At 67.4% G+C, this 23,607-nt stretch overlaps 1 protein-coding gene across 1 annotated transcript; it reads left to right on the top strand.

Annotated features, from left to right (window-relative positions):
- Positions 1–1,513: 1,513 nt before the first annotated feature.
- LOC148590171 (neuronal-glial cell adhesion molecule-like) lies at positions 1,514–23,604 on the top strand (the record flags this gene model as incomplete). Its single annotated transcript, XM_088539397.1, has 12 exons — positions 1,514–1,528; positions 2,553–2,658; positions 5,119–5,306; positions 8,429–8,551; positions 10,352–10,522; positions 11,509–11,620; positions 12,960–13,144; positions 18,130–18,273; positions 18,976–19,087; positions 21,614–21,780; positions 23,350–23,512; positions 23,583–23,604. Coding segments are annotated over 12 exons (1,508 nt in total), but the record flags the coding sequence as incomplete, so codon positions are not given.
- Positions 23,605–23,607: the final 3 nt, after the last annotated feature.

Genomic DNA, 23,607 nt, shown 5'->3' with positions numbered 1-23,607 from the left:
GGTTACACGAGGTTCCTTGCACGGGGGGGCTTTTACACGGGGGGCTTTTACATGAGGGCTCTTGCACGAGGGTCCTTGCACAGGGGTTTTTGCACGAGGGTCCTTGCACAGGGGGTTTTGCACGGGGGGCTCTTGCACGGGGGCCACAAGGGCTGTTTGCACAAGGGCTCTTGCACAAGGCTCCTTGCACGAGGGTTTTTACACAGGGCCTCCTTGCACGAGAGCTCTTGCACGAGGACTCCTTGCACGATGGTTCCTTGCACAACAGCTCCTTGCACGAGAGCTCTTGCACGATGGTTCCTTGCACGATGGTTCCTTGCACGACCGCTCCTTGCACGACGGCTCCTTGCACACGGGCTCTTGCACGAGGGTTCCTTGCACTAAGGGCTCTTGCACGAGGGCTCTTGCACGAGGGCTCTTGCACGAGGGCTTTTGCACAGGGGCTCTTGCACGAGGGCTCTTGCACAATGGTTCCTTGCACGAGGGCTCTTGCACAGGGGCTCTTGCACAAGGGCTCTTGCACAATGGTTCCTTGCACTAAGGCTCTTGCACAAGGCTCCTTGCACGAGAACTCTTGCACGATGGTTCCTTGGCACGACGGTTCCTTGCACGACGGCTCCTTGCATGATGGCTCCTTGCATTATGGTTCCTTGCACAAGGGCTCTTGCACGAGGGTTCCTTGCACTAAGGCTCTTGCACGAGAGCTCTTCCACGACACTTCCTTGCACTACGGTTCCTTGCACAATGGTTCCTTGCACGAGAGCTCTTGCACGATGGTTCCTTGCACAGGGGGCTCTTGCACAAGGGTTTTTGCATGGGAGCTCTTGCACTACGGTTCCTTGCACGATGGTTCCTTGCACGAGGGTCCTCGCACGGGGACTCTTGCATGAGGGATTTGCACGGGGGGTCCTTGCACGAGGGCTCTTGCACGAGGGTTCCTTGCACAGGGGTCCTTGCACGAGGGCTCTTGCACTAAGGCTCTTGCACGGGGGTCCTTGCACAATGGTTCCTTGCACGGGGGTCTTTGCACGGGGTTTTTGCACGGGGGTTTTTGCACGGGGGTTTTTGCACAGGGGCCCTTGCACGGGGGTCCTTGCACAACGGTTCCTTGCACGGGGATTTTTGCACGGGGGGTTTTTGCACGAGGGTCTTTGCACGGGACTCTTGCACTAAGGCTCTTGCACTAGGGCTCTTGCACGGGGGTTTTTGCACAAGGGTCTTTGCACAGGGACCCTTGCACTAAGGCTCTTGCACTAGGGCTCTTGCACGGGGTTTTTGCACGGGGGTTTTTGCACGGGGGTCTTTGCACGGGGACTCTTGCACTAGGGGCTCTTGCACTAGGGTTTTTGCACGGGGGTTTTTGCACGGGGGTTTTTGCACGAGGGTCTTTGCACAGGGACCCTTGCACTAAGGCTCTTGCACGAGGGTCTTTGCCACGGGGGTTTTGCACGGGGTTTTTGCACGGGGGCTCCCCGCTCACCCCTCTGTCTCTCCCCTGCCCCGGACGGTGCAGACGGTGCCCACGAGTGTGAGTCGGGGGGTCCATAGGGGCCCTCAGGGTGTCCCCGAGCTCCCTATAGGGTGCTGGGAGGGGGGGGTCTCGGGGGGGGGCGGAATTATGGGGTCCCTGAGGTCCCTATGGGGTCCCTATAGGTGCTGGGGGGGCTCTGGGGTCTGTAGAGGGTCTTGGGGGAGGGGTGGTCCTTGAGGTCCCTATAGGGTCCCTGAGTCCCCAGTGTGTCCCCAGGGGTCCCTATAGGGTCATTGGGGGGTCCCTGAGTCCCCAGTGGGTCCCTGGGGGTCCCTATAGGGTTGTTGGGGGGGTCCCTGAGGTCCCCAGTGTGTCCCCAGGGGTCCCTATAGGGTCATTGGGGGGTCCCTGAGTCCCCAGCGAGTCCCTGAGGGTCCCTATAGGGTCACTGGGGGGTCCCTGAGGGTCCCCAGTGGGTTCCCTGAGTCCCCATTGCGTCCCTGGGGGGTCCTTATAGGGTCCCCGGGGGTCCCTGAGTCCTCAGCGGGTCCCCAGGGGTCCCTATAGGGTCATTGGGGGTCCCCAGCAGTTCCAGGGGGTCCTATAGGGTCCCCAGCAGGTCCCTGAGTCCCCAGCGGGTCCCCAGAGGTCCCTATAGGGTTGTTGGGGGATCCCTGAGGTCCCTATAGGGTCATCGGGGGGTCTCTGAGTCCCCAGCAGTTCCAGGGGGTCCCCATAGGGTCCCCAGCAGGTCCCTGAGTCCCCAGCAGGTCCCGGGGGTCCCTATAGAGTCCCCAGCAGGTCCCGAGGGTCCCTATAGGGTCCCCAGGGGTTCCCGGGGGTCCCGCCGCTCCCGGGGGTCCCTATAGGGTCCCCAGCAGGTCCCTGAGTCCCCGGGGGTCCCTATAGGATCCCGCCACTCCCGGGGGTTCCCAGCAGGTCCCGGGGGTCCCTATAGGATCCCGCCGCTCCCGGGGGTCCCGGGGGTTCCCAGCAGGTCCCTATAGGGTCCCTATAGGGGTCCCGGCGGTCCCGGCGGTCCCTATATTGACCCCCCCCCCGTGCCCCCCCCCCCCCGCAGTGCTGCAGCCCCCCGCGCTCCTGGAGCAGCCCCCGGAGCAGCTCGTGGTGTTCCCCAGCGATGACGTCATCCTCAAGTGCGCGGCCAGCGGCCGCCCCGCGCCGCGGTGAGGGGCTGCGGTGTGCGGGGACACGTGACCCCGCGTCCCCTGTGTACCCGTGTCCCCGTGTCCCCATGACCCCCCGCCGTGTCCCCAGTGTCCCGTGTCCCCGTGTCCCCTGTGTACCCGTGCCCCCGTGTCCCCCGCCGTGTCCCCATGACCCCCCACCGTGTCCCCGTGTCCCCTGTGTCCCCGTGTCCCCCGTGTTCCCAGTGTCCCATGTCTCCCCGTGTCCCTGCTGTGCCCCGTGTCCCCCAGTGTCCCCATGTCCCCTGTGTCCCCGCATCCCCCAGTGTCCCCCGCCGTGTCCCCCACCATGTCCCCGTGTCCCCGTGTCCCCTGTGACCCCGTGTCCCCCAGTGTCCCCTGTGTCCCCGTGTCCCCATGACACCACCGCTGTGTCCCCGTGCCCCCACCGTGTCCCCTGTGTCCCCGTGTCCCCACGTCCCCCACCGTGTGTCCCCGTGTCCCCTGTGTCCCCTCTGTCCCCATGTCCCCCACCGTGTCCCCCGCCGTGTCCCCATGACCCCCCGCCATGTCCCCGTGTCCCCCACCATGTCCCTTGTGTCCTCATGTCCCCATGTGCCCCACCGTGTCCCCATGTCCCCTGTGTCCCCGTGTCCCCCTCCGTGTCCCCCTCCGTGTCCCCGTGTCCCTGTTGTGACCCCGTGTCCCCCAGTGTCCCCCGCCGTGTCCCCTGTGTCCCCCGTGTCCCCCAGTTTCCCTGCTGTGACCGCGTGTCTCCTGTCCCTCCGTGTCCCCCCGTGTCCCTGTGTCCCCCTGTGCCTCCAGTGTCCCCATGTCCCCCCGTGTCCCCTGTGTCCCCGTGTCCCTGTTGTGCCCCGTGTCCCCCACTGTGTCCCTGTGTCCCCTGTGTCCCCTTGTCCCTGCTGTGACCTCGTGTGTCCCCCTGTGTCCCCCAGTGTCCCCGTGTCCCTCAGTGTCCCTGCTGTGACCCCGTGTCCCGTGTCCCCCTTCTCCCCTCGTGTCCCCCGTGTCCCTGCCGTGTCCTCGGTGTCCCTGCTGTGCCCCGTGTCCCCCCACCATGTCCCTGGTGTCCCCCTGCATTCCCCCACCATGTTCCTCGATGTCCCCCCATGTCCCTGATGTCCCCCTGATGTCCCCTGATGTCCCCGCCATGTCCCTCCCCACCCCTGCCACCCCCCTCAGTGTCCCCTGGTGTCCCCCACGGTGTCCCCTGCCTTGGTGACACCCCCGTCCCCCACAGGTACCGCTGGACCCGCGAGGACGAGCCCTTCGAGCCCTCCATGTCCCCCTGATGTCCCCTGGTGTCCCCTCCATGTCCCCTGGTGTCCCCTCCATGTCCCCTTTGTGTCCCCTGCCACCCCCCGCGTTGTCCCCTGCCTGGTGACACCCCTGTCCCTCACAGGTACCACTGGACGCGCGAGGACGAGCCTTTCGAGCCCTCCATGTCCCCCGATGTCCCCTGTGTCCCCCAATGTCCCCTGATGTCCCCTGTGTCCCCCCAATGTGCCCTGATGTCACCCCCATGTTCCCTGGTGTCCCCCAATGTCCCCTGATATCCCCCCCGTGTCCCCTGATGTCCTCCCCATGTCCCCTGGTGTCCCTCCCATGTCCCCCAATGTCCCCCCCCATGTCCCCCAATGTCCCCTGATGTCACCCTCGTATCCCCTGGTGTCCCCCCCATGTCTCCTGTGTCCCCCAATGTCCCCTGATGTCCCCCCATGTCCCCCCCCCACGTCTCTCCCCATCCCTGCCACCCCTCTTGGTGTCCCCTGCTGTCCCCCTCGGTGTCCCCCGCCTTGGTGACACCCCCATCCCTCACAGGTACCGCTGGACGCACGAGGACGAGCCCTTCGAGCCCTCCATGTCCCCTGATGTCTCCTGGTGTCCCCCTCCATGTCCCCTGGTGTCCCCCCATGTCCCCTGGTGTCCCCTCCATGTCCCCTTTGTGTCCCCTGCCGCCCCCCGCGTTGTCCCCTGCCTTGGTGACACCCCCGTCCCCCACAGGTACCGCTGGATGTGCGAGGACGAGCCCTTCGAGCCCTCCATGTCCCCTGATGTCCCCTGTGTCCCCCAATGTCCCCTGGTGTCCCCCCATGTCCCCTCCATGTCCCCTGATGTCCTCACCCATGTCCCCTGGTGTCCCCCGCGTTGTCCCCTGCCTTGGTGACACCCCCATCCCCCACAGGTACCGCTGGACGCACGAGGACGAGCCCTTCGAGCCCTCCATGTCCCCTCCATGTCCCCTGGTGTCCCCTGTGTCGCCTCCATGTCCCCTGCTGTCCCCCTCGGTGTCCCCACACCACGGTGACACCCCTGTCCCCCACAGGTACCGCTGGACGCGCGAGGACGAGCCCTTCGAGCCCTCCATGTCCCCTCCATGTCCCCTGATGTCCCCTCCATGTCCCCTGATGTCCTCCCCATGTCCCCTGGTGTCCCCCGCGTTGTCCCCTGCCTTGGTGACACCCCTGTCCCCCACAGGTACCGCTGGACGCGCGAGGACGAGCCCTTCGAGGCGGCCGAGCAGCCGGGGGTGACGGTGACGCCGGGTGCGGGGACACTCGTCATCAACGCCAGCCTGGCCGGGCGCCTGCAGGGCCGGTACCGCTGCTGGGCCAGCAACGCGCTGGGGACGGCCGTGTCCCCCGAGGCGCGCGTCATCGCCGAGAGTGAGCCCGGGGCCACCGCGGGGGGGACAATGGGACCGCGGGGTCCCCAAGGCCACCGCGGGGTCCCCAGAGCCACCATGGGGTCCACAACGCGCCCACGGGGTCCCCAGTGTGACCACGGAGTCCCCAGGGCCACCGCGGGGTCCCCAAAGCCACCATGGGGTCCAAAATGTGACCACGGGGTCCCCAATGTGACCGCGGGGTCCCCAATGTGACCATGGGGGTCCCCAATGTGACCACAGGGTCCCCAATGTGACCACGGGGTCCCCAATGCGACCACGGGGTCCAAAATGTGTCCACAGGGTCCCTGATGTAACCATGGGGTCCCCAATGTGACCACAGGGTCCCCAATGTGATCACGGGGTCCCCGATGTGACCACGGGGTTCCCAAGGCCATCGCGGGGTCCCCAATGAGCCCATGGGGGGGTCCCCAATGCGACCACGGGGTCTGAAATGTGACCATGGGGTCCCCAAGGCCACTGTGGGGTCCCCAATGTGACCATGGGGCCCCCAATGTGACCACAGGGTCCCCAATGCGACCATGGGGGTCCCCAATGTGACCATGGGGTCCAAAATGTGACCACAGGGTCCCCAGAGCCACCGTGGGGTCCCCAATGTGACCGCGGGGTCCCCAACATGCCCATGGGGTCCCCAACGAGCCCATGGGGGTCCCCAATGTGACCACGGGATCCCCAAAGCCACCATGGGGTCCAAAATGTAACCACAGGGTCCCTGATGTGACCATGGGGTCCCCAATGTGACCACGGGGTCCAAAATGTGACCGCGGAGTCCCCAGTGTGACCGCGGGGTCCCCAAAGCCACCATGGGGTTCAAAATGTGACCACGGGGTCCCCAATGTGACCATGGGGGTCCCCAATGTGACCACGGGGTCCCCAATGTGATCGTGGGGTCCCCAATGTAACCATGGGGTCCCCAATGTGACCACAGGATCCCCAAGGCCACCATGGGGTCTGAAATGTGACCGCGGGGTCCCCAATGTGACCATGGGGGTCCCCAATGTGACCACAGGGTCCCCAAGGCCACCGCAGGGTCCCCAGTGTGACCGCGGGGGTCCCCAGGGCCACCATGGGGTCCACAACGCGCCCACGGGGTCCCCAGTGTGACCACGGAGTCCCCAGGGCCACCGCGGGGTCCCCAAAGCCACCATGGGGTCCAAAATGTGACCACGGGGTCCCCAATGTGACCGCGGGGTCCCCAATGTGACCATGGGGGGTCCCCAATGTGACCACAGGGTCCCCAATGTGACCACGGGGTCCCCAAGGCCACCACGGGGTCCAAAATGTGACCACAGGGTCCCCTGATGTAACCATGGGGTCCCCAATGTGACCACAGGGTCCCCAATGTGATCACGGGGGTCCCCGATGTGACCACGGGGTTCCCAAGGCCATCGCGGGGTCCCCAATGAGCCCATGGGGGGTCCCCAATGCGACCACGGGGTCTGAAATGTGACCATGGCGGGTCCCCCAAGGCCACTGTGGGGTCCCCAATGTGACCATGGGGTCCAAAATGTGACCATAGGGTCCCCAGAGCCACCGTGGGGTCCCCAATGTGACCGCGGGGTCCCCAACATGCCCATGGGGTCCCCAACGAGCCCATGGGGGTCCCCAATGTGACCACGGGATCCCCAAAGCCACCATGGGGTCCAAAATGTAACCACAGGGTCCCTGATGTGACCATGGGGTCCCCAATGTGACCGCGGGGTCCCCAATGTGACCACGGGGTCCAAAATGTGACCATGGGGTCCAAAATGTGACCGCGGGGTCCCCAATGTGACCACGGGTCCCCAAGGCCACCGCGGGGTCCCCAATGCAACCATGGGGTCCCCAATGTGACCACGGGGTCCCCAAGGCCACCGCGGGGTCGCCGACATGCCCATGGGGTCCCCAGGACCACCGCAGGGTCCCCAAGGCCACCGTGGGGGTCCCCCAAGGCCACCACAAGGTCCCCAATGTGACCACAGGGTCTCCAATGTGACCGTGGGGTCCCCAATGCGACCATGGGGTCCCCAAGGCCACTGCAGTGTCCCCGACATGCCCGTGGGGTCCCCAAGGCCACCACAGGGTCCCCAATGAGACCCACGGGGTCCCCAACGCACCCATGGGGTCCCCAAGGCCACCGCAGGGTCCCTGACGTGCCCAAGATGTCCCCAAATCCCCCCTAGGCTCCCTCCAAGCCCCCCCCCCACCCCCGGACGCCGGGGCCCTTCCCTGCTTTGGGGGGGGGGGTCCCTGGGGCCCTTTGTTCCTTTGTGGAGGGGTCCCCGGACGCCGGGGGCCCTTCCCTGCTTTGGGGGGGGGGGTCCCTGGGGCCCTTTCCTGCTTTGGGGGGGTCCCGGACGCCGGGGCCCTTCCCTGCTTTGGGGGGGGGGTCTCCCCGGGGCCCTTTCCCTGCTTTGGGGGGGGGGTCTCCTCGGGGCCCTTCCCTGCTTTGGGGGGTCTCCCCCGGACGCCGGGGCCCTTTCCTGCTTTGGGGGGGGTCTCCCTGGGGCCCTTTGCTGCTTTGGGGGTCCCCGGACGCCGGGGCCCTTCCCTGCTTTGGGGGGGCTCCCCGGACGCCAGGGCCCTTCCCTGCTTTGGGGGGGGTCTCCCCGGGGCCCTTCCCTGCTTTGGGGGGGGGGTCCTGGACGCCGGGGCCCTTTCCTGCTTTGGGGGGGGTCTCCCTGGGGCCCTTTGCTGCTTTGGGGGTCCCCGGACACCAGGGCCCTTCCCTGCTTTGGGGGGGTCCCCGGACGCCGGGGCCCTTCCCTGCTTTGGGGGGGGGTCTCCCCGGGGCCCTTCCCTGCTTTGGGGGGTCTCCCCAGACGCCGGGGCCCTTTCCTGCTTTGGGGGGGTCTCCCTGGGGCCCTTTGCTGCTTTGGGGGTCCCCGGATGCCGGGGCCCTTCCCTGCTTTGGGGGGGGAGGGTCCCGGACACCAGGGCCCTTCCCTGCTTTGGGGGGGGTCCCGGACGCCGGGGCCCTTTGCTGCTTTGGGGGGTCTCCCCGGACGCCGGGGCCCTTCCCTGCTTTGGAGGGGGGTGGTCCCGGACGCCGGGGCCCTTCGCTCCTTTGGGGGGGGGGTCTCCCCGGCCGCGGGGCCCCCCCTCACCCCCGCCCCCCCCCAGGCACGCCGCAGTGGCCCAAGGAGAAGGTGACGCCGGTGGAGGTGGAGGAGGGGGACGCGGTGGTGCTGCCCTGCGACCCCCCCGACAGCGCCGTCCCCCCCCGCATCTACTGGCTCAACAGCCGTGAGCGCCGGGGGGGCCCTTTTTGGGGGGGGGGGTTGTTTGGGGGTGGGGGGGGCTGTTGTTTTTTGGGGGGGGCAGCCCTGTTGTACCCTCCCCCCTGCGCCTAGAGGGGCCTCCAGGATCCGCCCCCCAGCTCTGCCACCCCCCATAGACCCCCAGACCCCCTATAACCCCCCAGACCCCCTATAACCCCCTAGACCCTCCTATAGCCCCCCCAGACCCTCTATAACCCCCCCAGACCTCCTATAACCCCCCTAGACCTCCCATAGCCCCCCCAGACCCTCTATAACCCCCCAAGACCCCTATAACCCCCCCAGACCCCCTATAACCCCCCAGACCCTCTATAACCCCCCCAGAGCCCCTATAACCCCCTAGACCCTCCTATAGCCCCCAGACCCTCTATAACCCCCCTATAGACCCCCTATAACCCCCCGAGACCCCCCATAGACCCCCCCAGACCCTCTATAACCCCCCAGATCCCCTATAGCCCCCCAGACCTCCTATAACCCCCCGAGACCCCCTATAGCCCCCCCAGACCCTCTATAACCCCCCCCAGACCCCCATAAGCCTCCATAACCCCCCAGACCCCCCTATAGCCCCTCCAGACCTCCTATAACCCCCCCAGGCCCCCCATAGCCCCCCAGACCCTCTATAACCCCCCATAGCCCCCATAGCCCCCCCAGACCTTCTATAACCCCGCATAACCCCCAAACCCCCCTATAGGCCCCCATAACCCTCCCAGACCCCCTATAACCCCCCAGACCCTCCCAGACCCCCTATAACCCACCATAATCCCCCTATAACCCCCCCGGACACCCCTATAGCCCCCCAGACCCCCTATAACCCCCCATAACCCCCCAGACCCCCTATAACCCACCATAATCCCCCTATAACCCCCCCAGGTCCCCCTATAGCCCCCCCAGACCCCCTATAACCCCCCATAACCCCCCAGACCCCCTATAACCCACCATAATCCCCCTATAACCCCCCCAGATCCCCTATAGCCCCCCCAGACCTCCTATAACCCCCCCAGACCCCCATAGCCCCCCCCAGACCCTCTATAACCCCTCATAACCTCCCTATAGCCCCCCCAGACCCCAGAGCCCTCAACAGCTGTGTCCCCACCGTGTCCCCTCCATGCCCCCATGTCCCCAACGTGTCCCCGTGTCCCCAATGTCTCGTAGGGATCCTGCACATCGCGCAGGACCAGCGGGTCAGCATGGGGTTGGACAGCCGTGTCCCCATGTCCCCATGTCCCCAACGTGTCCCCAGCGTGTCCCCATTGTCCCCATTGTCCCCATAGGGATCCTGCACATTGCCCAGGACCAGCGGGTCAGCATGGGCCTCGACGGCCATGTCCCCATGTCTCCAATGTCCCCATGTCCCCATAGGGATCCTGCACATCGCCCAGGACCAGCACGTCCCCACCATGTCCCCAGTGTCCCCAACGTGTCCCCATTGTCCCCATAGGGATCCTGCACATTGCCCAGGACCAGCGGGTCAGCATGGGCCTCGACGGCCGTGTCCCCAATGTCCCTGTGCTGTGTCCCCAGGGTCCCAGCTGTGTCCCCAATGTCCCCAACGTGTCCCCATGTCCCCATTGTCCCCATGTCTTGCAGGGATCCTGCACATCGCGCGGGACCAGCGGGTCAGCATGGGCCTCGACGGCCGTGTCCCCAGTGTCCCCAACGTGTCCCAATGTCCCCATGTCCCCAATGTCCCCAATGTCCCCATGTCCCCAATGTCCCCATGTCCCCAACGTGTCCCCATGTCCCCATTGTCCCCAATGTCCCCCCATAGGTATCCTGCACATCGCGCAGGACCAGCGGGTCAGCATGGGCCTTGACGGGTACCTCTACTTCTCCAACGCGCTGCCCTCCGACTCGCACCCCGACTACATCTGCCACGCGCACTACCTGGGCCCGCGCACCATCATCCAGAAGGAGCCGCTGCAGCTGCGCGTGGCGCCCAGTGCGTCCCACGGCAGCGGGAATGGGAGCGGGAGCGGGAGCGGGAATGGGAGCGGGGATGGGAGCGGGAATGGGGATGGGAATGGGAGCGGGAATGGGAATGGGAACGGGAGTGGGAATGGGAATGGGAACGGGAGCGGGAATGGGAGCGGGAGCGGGAATGGGAGCGGGAACGGGAGCGGGAATGGGAATGGGAACGGGAGCGGGAACGGGAATGGGAGCGGGAACGGGAATGGGAGCGGGAGCGGGAATGGGAGCGGGGATGGGGATGGGAGCGGGAACGGGAGCGGGAATGGGGATGGGGATGGGAGCAGGAACAGGGATGGGAACGAGAGCAGGGATGGGAGCGGGAATGGGGATGGGAGCAGGAATGGGGATGGGAGCAGGGATAGGAGCGGGAACGGGGATGGGAGCGGGAATGGGAGCGGGAACGGGAATGGGAACGGGAACGGGAATGGGGATGGGAGCGGGAAAGGGACCGGGAACAGGAGCCCGAGCGGGAATGGGAATGGGGACGGGAGCGGGAATGGGAACGGGAACAGGAATGGGAACGGGAGCGGGAACAGGAGAGGGAACAGGAACGGGAATGGGAGCGGGAACGGGAATGGGAACGGGAATGGGAGCAGGAATGGGAGTGGGAATGGGAGCAGGGAGCACCTGGGATCCCCCCCCAACCCAAATCCATCCCCAAAATCCACCTGTGCCCCCCCAACCCACACTGTACCCCCCCCATAATCCACCTGGGATCCCCCCCACATCCACCCGGGAAGATCCCAACATTCCCACCGGGAATCCCCCCAAATCCCCCTGGAAACCCCAAAGGATCCGGGTGGGGGGGGGGGGTCCCAGTTCCCACAGGGGGGGGTCTCATCCCCTTTGGGGGGTCCCGAACGGGCTCCTTAAGGGGGCCCCCACCCCCGTTTGGGGAAGGGGGGGTCACTGATGTGGCCCCTCCCCCCTTGACCCCCCCCCTTTCCCCCCCCCCAGGTAACGCGGTCCGGACGCGGCGGCCCCGCCTCCTGGTGCCACGTGACCCCCAGCCCCCCCACGTGGCCCTGCGGGGGGGCACCCTGGTCCTGGAGTGCATCGCGGAGGGGCTGTAAGTGGGGGGGGTCCTGGGGGTCCCTGGGGGCACCTGGGGGTCCTGGGGGGTTCTGGGGGTACCTGGGGGTGTCCTTGGGGGGTCCTGGGGGTCCCTGGATGGTCTGGGGGGTCCTGGGGTTCCCTGGGGTCCCCTGGGGGTCTTGGGGGGTCCCTGGTGGCCCCTGGGGGCTCCCAGGAGTTCTGGGGGTCCCTGGATGTGCTGAGGGGGTCGTGGGGGTGTTCTGGGGGGTCCTGGGGATCCCTAGGGGTCCTGGGGGTCCCTGGGGGCACCCGGGGGTCCTGGGGAGGTCCTGGAGGGGTCCCTGGGGGTCCCTGGATGTCCTGGGGGGGTCCTGGGGGCACCTGGGGGTCCTGGGGGTGTTCCTGGGGATCTGGGGGCGTCCTGGGGGGTCCTGGGATCCCTGGGGGTGTCCCTGGGAGGTTCTGGGGGTCCCTGGGTGTCCTGGGGTGTCCTGGGATCCCTGGGGGTGTCCCTGGGGGGGTCCTGGGTGTCCCTGGATGTCCTGGGGGGGTCCTGGGGGCACGCAGGGGTCCTGGGGGGGTCCCAGAGGGGTCCCTGGGGGTATCAAGGGTCCTGGGGTGGTCCCTGGGGATACCTGGGTGTCCTGGGGTGGTTCCGAGGGGGTTGCTGGGGGCTCCCAGGGGTCCCTGGGGGTACCTGGGGGTCCTGGGGGGGTCCTGGGGGCGCCTGGGGGTCCTGGGGGGGTCCCTAGGGAGTCCTAGGGGTGTCCTGGGGGGGGTCCTGGGGGTCCTTAGTGAGGTCCTGGGGGCCCCTGGTGTGTCCTTGGGTCCCTAGGGGGGTCCCTGGGGGGTCCTGGGGAGGCCCTGGGGGTCTCTGGAGGGTATTTGCGTCCCTGGGAGTCCCTGGGGGTTGGGTCCTGTGGGTCCCTGGAGGGTCCTTGGGTCCCTGGGGGGTCCTTGGTGGTTCCTAGGGGGATTCTGGGGGCCCCTGGTGTGTCCTTGGGTCCCTAGAGGGGTCCCTGGGGGGTCCTTGGTGGCTCCTAGGGGGTCCCTGGGGGCCTCTGAGGGGTCCTGGGGCCACCCTGGGGCTTCCAGGGGGCACCCCGAGTTCCCAGGAGAACCTCAAGGCGGGGGGGGGTGGCAGAGCTGGGGGTGTCCCCAAGATGCCAGGGTTGTCCCCAGGGTGCCGGGGGTGTCCCCGAGGTGCCGGGGGTTGTCCCCGCGGTGCCGGGATTGTCCCTGAGGCGCCGGGGGTTGTCCTCAAGGTCCTGGCTGGGTGTCCCCGAGGTGATGGGGGTGTCCCCAAGGTCCCGGCCGGGTGTCCCCGAGGCGCCGGGGGTTGTCCCCGCGGTGACGGCCGGGTGTCCCCGCAGCCCCACGCCCAGCGTGCGGTGGCAGCGCCTCAACGGGCCCCTGCCGCCGGGCCGGGTGACGCTGGAGAACTACAACAAGACGCTGCGGCTGCGCGCGGTGCAGGAGGCCGACGACGGCGACTACGAGTGTGTGGCCGAGAACAGCCAGGGCCAGGCGCGGCGGGCGCACACCGTCACCGTGGAGGGTAGGGGACAGGCGGACGGGGCGCGCACTGTAACTGTGGAGGATATGGGGACAGGCAGACGGGGCACGCACACCGTCACCATGGAGGGTATGGGACAGGCGGACGAGGCGCGCACACCGTCACCGTGGAGGGTAGGGGACAGGTGGACGGGGCACGCACACCGTCACCGTGGAGGGGACAGGCGGACGGGGCACGCAGCGTCTCTGTGGAGGGTACAGGGACAGGCGGACGGGGTGCGCACGCTGTCACTGTGGAGGGTACGGGGACAGGCGGACGGGGCACACATGCTGTCACCGTGGAGGGAACAGGCAGGCACACCGTCACCGTGGAGGGTATGGGGACAGGCGGACGGAGCGCACACGCTGTCACCATGGAGGGGACAGGAGGACGGGGCGCACACACTGTCACTGTGGAGGGGACAGGCAGATGGGGCGTCCGCTGTCACCGTGGAGGGTATGAGGAAGGCAGACGGGGTGCGCACACCGTCACCGTGGAGGGTAGGGGACAGGCAGACGGGGCGCGCTCAGCGTCACTGTGGAGGGGACAGGCGGACGGGGTGCACACTGTAATTGTGGAGGATATGGGGACAGGCGGATGGGGTGCACACACCGTCACTGTGGAGGGGACAGGCGGACGGGGCGCAGGCACTGTCGCCATGGAGGATATGGGACAGGGGGACAGGGCACGCACACCGTCACCATGGAGGGGACAGGTGGACGGGGCGTATGCAGCGTCACCGTGGAGGGTATGGGAACAGGCAGACGGGGCGCGCGCAGTGTCACCGTGGAGGGTAGGGGACAGGCGGACGGGGCGCGCACTGTAACTGTGGAGGATATGGGGACAGGCAGACGGGGCGCGCACACCGTCACCGTGGAGGGTACGGGACAGGCAGACGGGGCGCGTGCACTGTCATCGTGGAGGGGACAGGTGGACGGGGCGCGCACACCGTCACCGTGCAGGGTATGGGGACAGGCGGACGGGGCGCGCGCACCATCACAGTGGGGGGTATGGGGACAGGCGGACGGGGCACGAGCAGCGTCACCGTGAAGGGTATGGGAACAGGCGGACGGGGAGTGCTCACCGTCACCATGGAGAGGACAGGCGGACGGGGCGCACGCAGCGTCACCGTGGAGGGGACAGTCGGACGTGCCGGAGGGGCAAGGGGGTCTCCCTGGGGGTCTCTGGGATTCGTTACCCCAGAGGGGATCCCGGCGGCTCCAGGATTTCGGGGGAAGTTCCCAGGATTTGAGGGGGATTTCCCTGGATTTGGGGAGCAATTTCCAGGATTTTGGGAGGAATTTCCGGGGTATTGGAGGAGAATTTCCAGGATTTCGCGGGAAGTTCCCAGGATTCTGGGGAGGAATTCCCAGGATTTCAGGGGAGATTTTGCAGGATTTCAGGGGAATTTTAAGGATTTTGGAGGGAATTTTCAGGATATGGGGAGAATTTTCAGGATTTTGAGGGGGACTCCCAGGATTTCAGGGAGAATTTTCAGGATTTCAGGGGGGATTTTTTGGGATTTCAGGGGGGAATTTCCAGGATTTCACAGGAAGTTCCTAGGATTTGAGGGAAATTCTCAGCATTCTGAGGGGAGTTCCCAGGATTCTGGGGAAGAATTCCCAGGATTTTGGGGGAGAATTTCTAGGACTTCAGGGGGAATTTTCAGGATTTCGGGGGGATTTTTCAGGATTTCGGGGGGGAATTTTCAGGATTTCAGGGGAGTTTTAAGGGTGTCGGGGGGAATTTTTAGGATTTCGGGGGGAGTTTCCAGGATTTTGGGGGGGATTTTCCAGGATTTTGGGGGAATTTCCAGGATTTTGGGGGGGATTTTAAGGATTTTAGGGGGATTTTTCAGGATTTGGGGAGCAATTCCCAGGATTTTGGGAGAGATTTTTCAGGATTTCAGGGGAATTTCCAGGATTTCGGGGGGGAATTCCCAGGATTTCGGGGGTGGGGGTGTCACCGCCGTGTCCCCCCCCACCAGCGGCCCCGTTCTGGCTGCGGCGCCCGCAGAGCGGATTCCCAGGATTTCAGGGGGGATTCCCAGGATTTCGGGGGGGATTTTCCCGGATTCCGGGGGAATTCCCAGGATTTTGGGTCACCACCGTCCCCATCTCTGTCCCCAGCGGCCCCGTACTGGGTTCGGCGCCCCCAGAGCGAATTCCCAGGATTCCAGGGGGGATTCCCAGGATTTCAGGGGGGATTCCCAGGATTCCAGGGGGGATTTTCCCAGATTCCGGGGGGAATTCCCAGGATTTTGGGGGTGTCACCGCCATGTCCCCCCCTCCGCAGCGGCCCCGTACTGGGTGCGGCGCCCCCAGAGCGGATTCCAGGATTTCAGGGGGAATCTCCAGGATTTCAGGGGGGATTCCCAGGATTCCAGGGGGGATTTTCCCGGATTCCGGGGGGAATTCCCAGGATTTTGGGTCACTGCCGTGTCCCCCCCTCCGCAGCGGCCCCGTACTGGGTTCGGCGCCCCCAGAGCGGATTCCCAGGATTCCAGGGGGGATTCCCAGGATTTCAGGGTGGATTCCCAGGATTCCAGGGGGGATTTTCCTGGATTCCGGGGGGAATTCCCAGGATCTTGGGTCACTGCCGTGTCCCCCCCTCCGCAGCGGCCCCGTACTGGGTTCGGCGCCCCCAGAGCGGCGTCTTCGGGCCGGGCGAGAGCGCCCGCCTGGACTGCGCCGTGGACGGGAAACCCCGGCCCCGCGTGGCCTGGAGGGTGGACGGGGTCCCCCTGCACCGTGAGAAACGGGGGGGAAACGGGGGGAAAACGGGGGGAAATGGGGGGGAATGGGGGGAAATGGGGGAAAAACGGGGGGAAACGGGAGGAAAATGGGACCCTTGGGGGGGTTTGGGGGCACTTGGGGGGATTTCGGGGTCCCTGGGGGGGATATTGGGGGCCCCGGGGGGAAGCCCCGGCCCCGCGTGGCCTGGAGGGTGGACGGGGTCCCCCTGCACCGTGAGCACCGGGGGGAAACGGGGGGAAACGGGGGGAAATGGGGGGGGAAATGGGGGTAAATGGGGGGAAAAGGGGGGGGAAACGGGGCCCTTGGGGGGAAACGGGGGGAAACGGGGGGAAAATGGGGGAAACAGGGCCCTTGGGGGGTTTGGGGGTCCCTGGGGGGGATATTGGGGGTCCCGGGGGGAAGCCCCGGCCCCGCGTGGCCTGGAGGGTGGACGGGGTCCCCCTGCACCGTGAGCACCGGGGGGAAACGGGGGAAACGGGGGGAAATGGGGGGGAAATGGGGGAAAAACGGGGGGAAACGGGAGGAAAATGGGACCCTTGGGGGGGTTTGGGGGCACTTGGGGGGATTTCGGGGTCCCTGGGGGGGATATTGGGGGCCCCGGGGGGAAGCCCCGGCCCCGCGTGGCCTGGAGGGTGGACGGGGTCCCCCTGCACCGTGAGCAACAGGGGGAAACGGGGGGAAACGGGGGGAAATGGGGGGGAACGGGGGGAAAACGGGGGGGAAACGGGGGGGAAACGGGGGGGAACGGGGCCCTTGGGGGGAAATGGGGCTCTTGGGGGGGTTGGGGTCCCTGGGGGGGATATTGGGGGCACTTGGGGGGTTTCGGGGTCCCTAGGGGGGATATTGGGGGCCCCGGGGGGAAGCCCCGGCCCCGCGTGGCCTGGAGGGTGGACGGGGTCCCCCTGCACCGTGAGCACTGGGGGGAAATGAGGGGAAACGGGGGGGAAACGGGGCCCTTGGGAGGAAAACAGGGGGAAACGGGAGGAAACGGGGCCCTGGGGGGAAAACGGGACCCTTGGGGGGGCTTGGGGGTCCCTGGGGGGTATTGGGGGCACTTGGGGGGTTTGGGGGTCCCTGGGGGGGATATTGGGGGCCCCAGGGGAAGCCCCGGCCCCGCGTGGCCTGGCGGCTGGACGGGGTCCCCCTGCACCGTTAGCAATGGGGGGGAATAGGAGGGGAACGGGGGAAAACAGGGGGAAATGGGGGGGAAACGGGGGGGAAATGGGGCCCTTGGGGGAAACAGGGCCCTTGGGGGGAAAACGGGGCCCTTGGGGGGGCTTGGGGGTCCCTGGGGTGGATATTGAGGTCCCTGGGGGGATTTGGGGTCCCTAGGAGGGTTATTGAGGTCCCTGGGGGGGTTATTGGGGTCCCTAGGGGGGCTATCGGGGTCCCTGGGGGGGATTTATGGTCCCTAGGGGGGTTATCGTGGTCCCTGGGGGGGATTTGCGGTCCCTAGGGGGGTATTGGGGTCCCTAAGGGGTTATCAGGGTCCCTGGGGGGAATTTGGGGTCCTTAATGGGGATTTGGGTCCCTAGGGGGTTATCGGGGTCCCTGGGGTGGATATTGATGTCCCTTGAGGGGGGTGGGGTCCCTGGGGTGGATATTGAGGTCCCTGGGGAGGATTTGGGGTCCCTAGACGGTTTATTGGGGTCCCTAGGGGGGTTATCGGGGTCCCTGGAGGGGGATTTGGGGTCCCTGGGGTGGATATTGAGGTCCCTGGGGGGATTTGGGGTCCCTAGGGTGGATATTGGGGTCCCTGGGGTGGATATTGAGGTCCCTGGGGAGGATTTGGGGTCCCCTACACGGTTTATTGGGGTTCCTAGGGGGTTATCGGGGTCCCTGGGGGGAGATTTGGGGTCCCTGGGGGGGATTTGGGGTCCCTGGGGTGGATATTGAGGTCCCTGGGGGATTTGGGGTCCCTGGGGGGGGATTTGGGTTCCCTAGGGTGGATATTGAGGTCCCTGGGGGGATTTGGGGTCCCTGGGTGGGGGGTGATTTGGGGTCCCTGGGGTGGATATTGAGGTCCCTGGGGGGATTTGGGATCCCTGGGGGGGGGATTTGGGGTCCCTGGGGTGGATATTGAGGTCCCTGGGGGGATTTGGGGTCCCTAGGGTGGATATTGGGGTCCCTGGGGTGGATATTGAGGTCCCTGGGGGATTTGGGATCCCTGGGGGGGGATTTGGGGTCCCTGGGGTGGATATGAGGTCCCTGGGGGATTTGGGGTCCCCGCAGAGCTGCCGCCTGACGCGCGACGCACGGTGCGGGACGGGGCGCTGGTGCTGGCGCACCTGGAGCCCAACGACACGGCGGTGGTGCAGTGCGAGGCGCACAACCGCCACGGCCGCCTGCTCGCCAACGCCTACGTCTACGTCGTCGGTGGGTACCCCCGCACGCCGTCACCGCGGCAACCCCGCAACAGCAGCCGTCCTCGCGGCGACGGGGACCCCCGCTTAGGCAGCCCCGCCGTGGCAACAGGCGCTGCGGCGATGGTGTTTTCTACTCGCCCCACCGGCTGTTGTAACCACTTGCCCGTTGCCGTGGTAACGGCATCTCCCGCTCCGCCCTGGAGCAACCGCAGCCCCGTGGCAACCGCAACCACCCCCCGGCAACCGTCCCGCGGTGACCGCATCCCCCTGGCAACTGGCCCGCGGTGACCGCATCCCCTTGGCAACCGGCCCGTGGGCAACCACATCCCCTTGGCAACGGGCCAGCGGGCAACCGCATCTCCCCCCGGCCCGGCAACCATCCCTTGGCAACCCCCCTAGCGACCGTCTCCATGGCGACGGGACCAGCCCCTGTGGCGACTGCCCCAGGGAATCCCCCGTCGCCGTGGCAACCGGGTCCCCCATTGCCCGGCCGTTGCCGTGGCAACCCAGCCCCCCCCAATCAATAACCGCTCCCCACTAGGCTGCCGTTGCCATGGCGATGTGGTGATGCCCCCCCCCCCCTTAGCAACCGCGGGTACCTGTCGCCATGGCGACGCGTCTCCCCGATGAGGGGATGGGCCGTTTCGGGGGGGTTTCGGGGGCACCAAGGGGGGTTCGGGGGTCCCATCCGCGCCCCCCCCCCGCCCCGCAGAGCTGCCGGTGAAGATCCTGACGGCGGACGACAGCCGCTACGGCGTGGTGGAGAACGGCACGGTGTTCCTGCACTGCCGCGCCTTCGGGGCGCCCGCGCCCGCCGTCGAGTGGTGAGGGACCCCCGGGGACCCCCGGGACCCCCGGGCGCCTACGGGACGTCTGAGACCCCCTGGGTGACCCCTGAGACCCTCCGGGCGCCTACAGGACCCCTGAGCCCCCCTGGGCGACCCCCGGGTGCCTATGGGACGTCTGAGACCCCCTGGGCGACCCCTGAGACCCCCGGGCACCTACAGGAGCCCTGAGACCCCCAGGGGACCCCCAAGCATCTAAGGGACCCCTGAGCCCCCCTGGGCGACCCTTGGGCGCCTATGGGACATCTGAGACCCCCTGGGCGACCCCTGAGACCCCCGGGATCCCCGGGCGCCTATGGGACGTCTGAGACCCCTGGGGGAACCCCCGAGCATCTACGGAACCCCTGGACCCTGGGAGACCCCCGAGACCCCCGGACACCTACAGGAGCCCTGAGACCCCCGGGGGACCCCCGAGCATCTACGGGACCCCCGAGCCCCCTGGGCGCCTATGGGACCCCTGAGACCACTGGGAGCCCCCCAGGCGCCTACGGGACCCCTGAGACCCCCGGGGGGACCCCTGAGACCCCCAGGCACCTACAGGAGCCCCGAGACCACCGGGGGACCCCCGAGCATCTACAGGACCTCTGAGCCCCCCTGGGCGCCTATGGGAGCCCTGAGACCCCTGGGTACCCCCGAGCATCTACGGGACCCCCAGGGGAACCCCCGAGACCCCCGGGCACCTACGGGACCCCTGAGACCCCCGGGGGACTCCCGAGCATCTATGGGACCCCCAAGCCACCCCCCTCCACCGGGGTTCCCCCAAGCACCTAAGGGATCCCTGAGCCCCCGGGGGACCCCCAAGCCCCCCAGGGCACCTATGGGACGTCAGAAATGCCCAGGAGACCCCCTCGACCCCCTCAATCCCACTCCCAGGCCCCTATGGGACCCCCAAGCTCCCTCCCAGCCCTATAGGACCCCCTCAATCCCCCTCCCTGACACCCAAGGTCCCCCCCCCGCCCCTTTAGTACCCCCTCAACCCCCTGAATCCCCCTCTCAGGCCCCTATGGGACCCCCTGAACCCCTCCCACCCCCTCTTTTGTCCCCTAGACCCCCTCAATCCCCTTCCCGGACACCTATGGGACCCCCGAGCCCCCTCCCAGGTCCCTATGGGACCCCCTAGACCCCTCAATGCCCCTCCTAGGCCCTATGGGACCCCTGAGCCCCCTCCCAGCCCTATGGGACCCCCTAGACCCCCTCAATCCCCCTCCCAGGCCCCTAGGGGACCCCCGAGCCCCCTTCCAGGTCCCTATGGGACCCCCTAGACCCCCTGAATCCCCTTCCCAGACACCTATGGGACCCCTAAGGGTCCCCCCTGCCCCTTAGAGCCCCCTCAACCCCCTCAATGCCCCTCCCAGGCCCCTATGGGACCCCCGAGCCCCCTCCCAGGTCCCTATGGGACCCCCTAGACCCCCTCAATGCCCCTCCTAGGCCCCTATGGGACCCCCGAGCCCCCTCCCAGGTCCCTATGGGACCCCCTAGACCCCCTCAATCCCCTTCCCGGACACCTATGGGACCCCTAAGGGTCCCCCCTGCCCCTTTAGAGCCCCTCAACCCCCTCAATGCCCTCCCAGGCCCCTATGGGACCCCCTAGACCCCCTCAATCCCCCTCCCAGGCCCCTATGGGACCCGTGAGCCCCCTCCCAGCCCCTTTAGGACCCCCTCGACCCCCTCAATCCCCCTCCCAGCCCCTATGGGACCCCCTAGACCCCCTCAATCCCCCTCCCAGGCCCTATGGGACCCCCGAGCCCCCTCCCAGCCCCTATGGACCCCCTAGACCCCCTCAATGCCCTCCCAGGCCCCTATGGGACCCCCTAGACCCCCTCAATCCCCCTCCCAGGCCCCTATGGGACCCCTGAGCCCCCTCCCAGCCCCTATGGGACCCCCTCAATGCCCCTCCCAGGCCCCTATGGGACCCCGAGCCCCCTCCCAGGCCCCTATGGGACCCCCTAGACCCCCTCAATCCCCCTCTCAGGCCCCTAGGGGACCCCTGAGCCCCCTCCCAGCCCCTATGGGACCCCCTCAATGCCCCTCCAGGCCCCTAGGGGACCCCCGAGCCCCCTCCCAGTTCCCTATGGGACCCCCTAGACCCCCTCAATCCCCCTCCCAGGCCCCTAGGGGACCCCCGAGCCCCCTCCCAGGTCCCTATGGGACCCCCTAGACCCCCTGAATCCCCTTCCCGGACACCTATGAGACCCCTAAGGGTCCCCCCTGCCCCTTTAGAGCCCCTCAACCCCCTCAATCCCCCTCCCAGGCCCCTAGGGGACCCCGAGCCCCCTCCCAGGTCCCTATGGGACCCCCTAGACCCCCTCAATCCCCCTCCCAGGCCCCTATGGGACCCCTGAGCCCACTCCCAGCCCCTTTAGGACCCCCTAGACCCCCTCAATCCCCCTCCCAGGCCCCTATGGGACCCCCGAGCCCCCTCCCAGCCCCTATGGGACCCCCTAGACTCCCTCAATGCCCCTCCTAGGCCCCTGGGGGACCCCTAAGGACCCCCCGTGCCCCCAGGCTGACGCCGGCGCTGGAGCCGGCCCTGCAGGACGACCGGGCCTTCGTGTTCACCAACGGGACCCTGCGGCTCGGCCCGGCCGCCCGGCCCGACGCCGGCCCCTTCACCTGCCGGGCCCACAACGGCCACAGCAACAGCAGCATCGTGGCCCACCTGGACGTCAGAGGTAGCCCCGGCCCCAGAGACCCCCCTTGGACCCCCTAGAGACGCCCAGGGGGACCCAGGGAGCCCGGGACCCCCCTGGAGCATCCCCAGAGACCCCCCTGGAGCCCCAGGATCACCCACAGAGGCAACTGGGAGCACCCAAAGCACCTGGGGACCCCCAGTATCACCCCCAGAGACCCCCCTTGGACCCCCTAGGGACCCCCGGGGGACCCCGGGAGCCGGGGACCCCCCTGGAGCATCCTCAGAGACACCCATGGAGCCCCCAAATTACCCCCTGGAGCCCCAGGAGCACCCAAAGCACCTGGGGACCCCCGGGATCACCCCCAGAGACCCTCCTTGCCCCCCTAGGGATCCCCAAGGGTCCCCAGGGACCCAGGGAGCCGGGGACCCCCTGGAGCATCCCAGAGACCCCCCTTCCCCCTTGAGTACCCCAGAGAGCCCCCAATTACCCCCTGGAGCCCCCAAATTACCCCCAGGAGTCCCAGGAGCACCCAAAGCACCTGGGGACTCCCAGGATGACCCCCAGAGACCCCCATTGACCACCCTAGGGACTCCCCAGGGTCCACAGGGCTCCCCTAGGGACCCCCTGGAGCATCCCCGAAGACCCCCCTGGTGTCCCCAAATTATCCGCTGGAGCCCCAGGATCACCCACAGAGGCAACTGGGAGCACCCGGATCACCCTCAGAGACCCCCCTTGGACCCCCTAGAGACCCTCGGGGGTCCCCAGGGACCCGGAGACCCCCCTGGAACCCCCAAATTACCCCCTGGAGCCCCAGGAGCACCCACAGAGGCAACTGGGAGCACCCGAAGCACCTGGGGACCCCTGGGATCACCCCCAGAGACCCCCCTTGGCCACCCAGGGACCCCCGAGACCCCCCTAGAGACCCACGGGGTCCCCAGGGATCCGGGGACCCCCCTGGAGCATCCCCAGAGACCCCCATGGAGCCCCAAATTATCCCCGGGAGCCCCACAAAGACCCCGAGGAGCCCCCAAAGCACCCAGGGTCCCCTAGGAACCCCCCAAAGACCCCCAGGAGCCCCCACAGCACCCAGGGACCCCAGGACCCCCAAAAACCCCCAGGAGCCCCCAAAATCCCCCCTGGGAGCCCCCCCAGAGACCCCCTGGGTCCCCCAAAGCACCCGGGGACCCCCAGGATCACCCCCAGAGACCCCCCTGAGGCCCCCAATCCCCCAAGGACCCTCCAAACCGCCCCCCCAGAGACCCCCAAGACCCCCCCCATTCTCCTTGGACACCCCCATCCTTCCGAGGCTGCCCCAGAGCCCCCAGGCCCCTATGGGACCCCTGAGCCCCCTCCCAGCCCCTATGGGACCCCCTTGACCCCCTCAATCCCCCTCCCAGGCCCCTATGGGACCCCCAAGCCCCATCCCAGGCCCCTATGGGACCCCCTCGACCCCCTCAATCCCCTTCCCAGGCCCCTATGGGACCCCTGAGCCCCCTCCCAGGTGCCCCTGGCTCCCAAATCCTCCAAAACCCCCCAAAACCCCCTCGGGGGGTCCCAAAAAGCCTCCACCGACCCCCCCGGACCCCCCCCCCCCCAAATCCATTGCAGCGGCCACGCGCATCGAGACCCCCCCCCAAAGCACCACGGCCAAGAAGGGGGAGACGGTGACGTTCCGCTGCGGAGCCGCCTTCGACCCGGAGCTGTCCCCATCGAGCGGCATCGAGTGGCGCCGCGACGGCCGCCCCCTGCGCGAGACCGCCGACAGCGACAAGTACAGCCGCTCCGCGGGTGTTGTCGGGCGTCGTCGCGGCGTCGCGGCGCTCAGGGTGTTGTCGCCGCAGGTATTCCGTGCTCGGGGACACGCTG

Source organism: Tinamus guttatus, unplaced genomic scaffold (assembly GCF_059628265.1).
Source record: "Tinamus guttatus ecotype Peru unplaced genomic scaffold, ASM5962826v1 Tinamus_guttatus_pri_ptg001641l, whole genome shotgun sequence".
Taxonomy (NCBI): domain Eukaryota; kingdom Metazoa; phylum Chordata; class Aves; order Tinamiformes; family Tinamidae; genus Tinamus; species Tinamus guttatus.
This window is presented reverse-complemented; position numbering and strand designations above follow the sequence as displayed.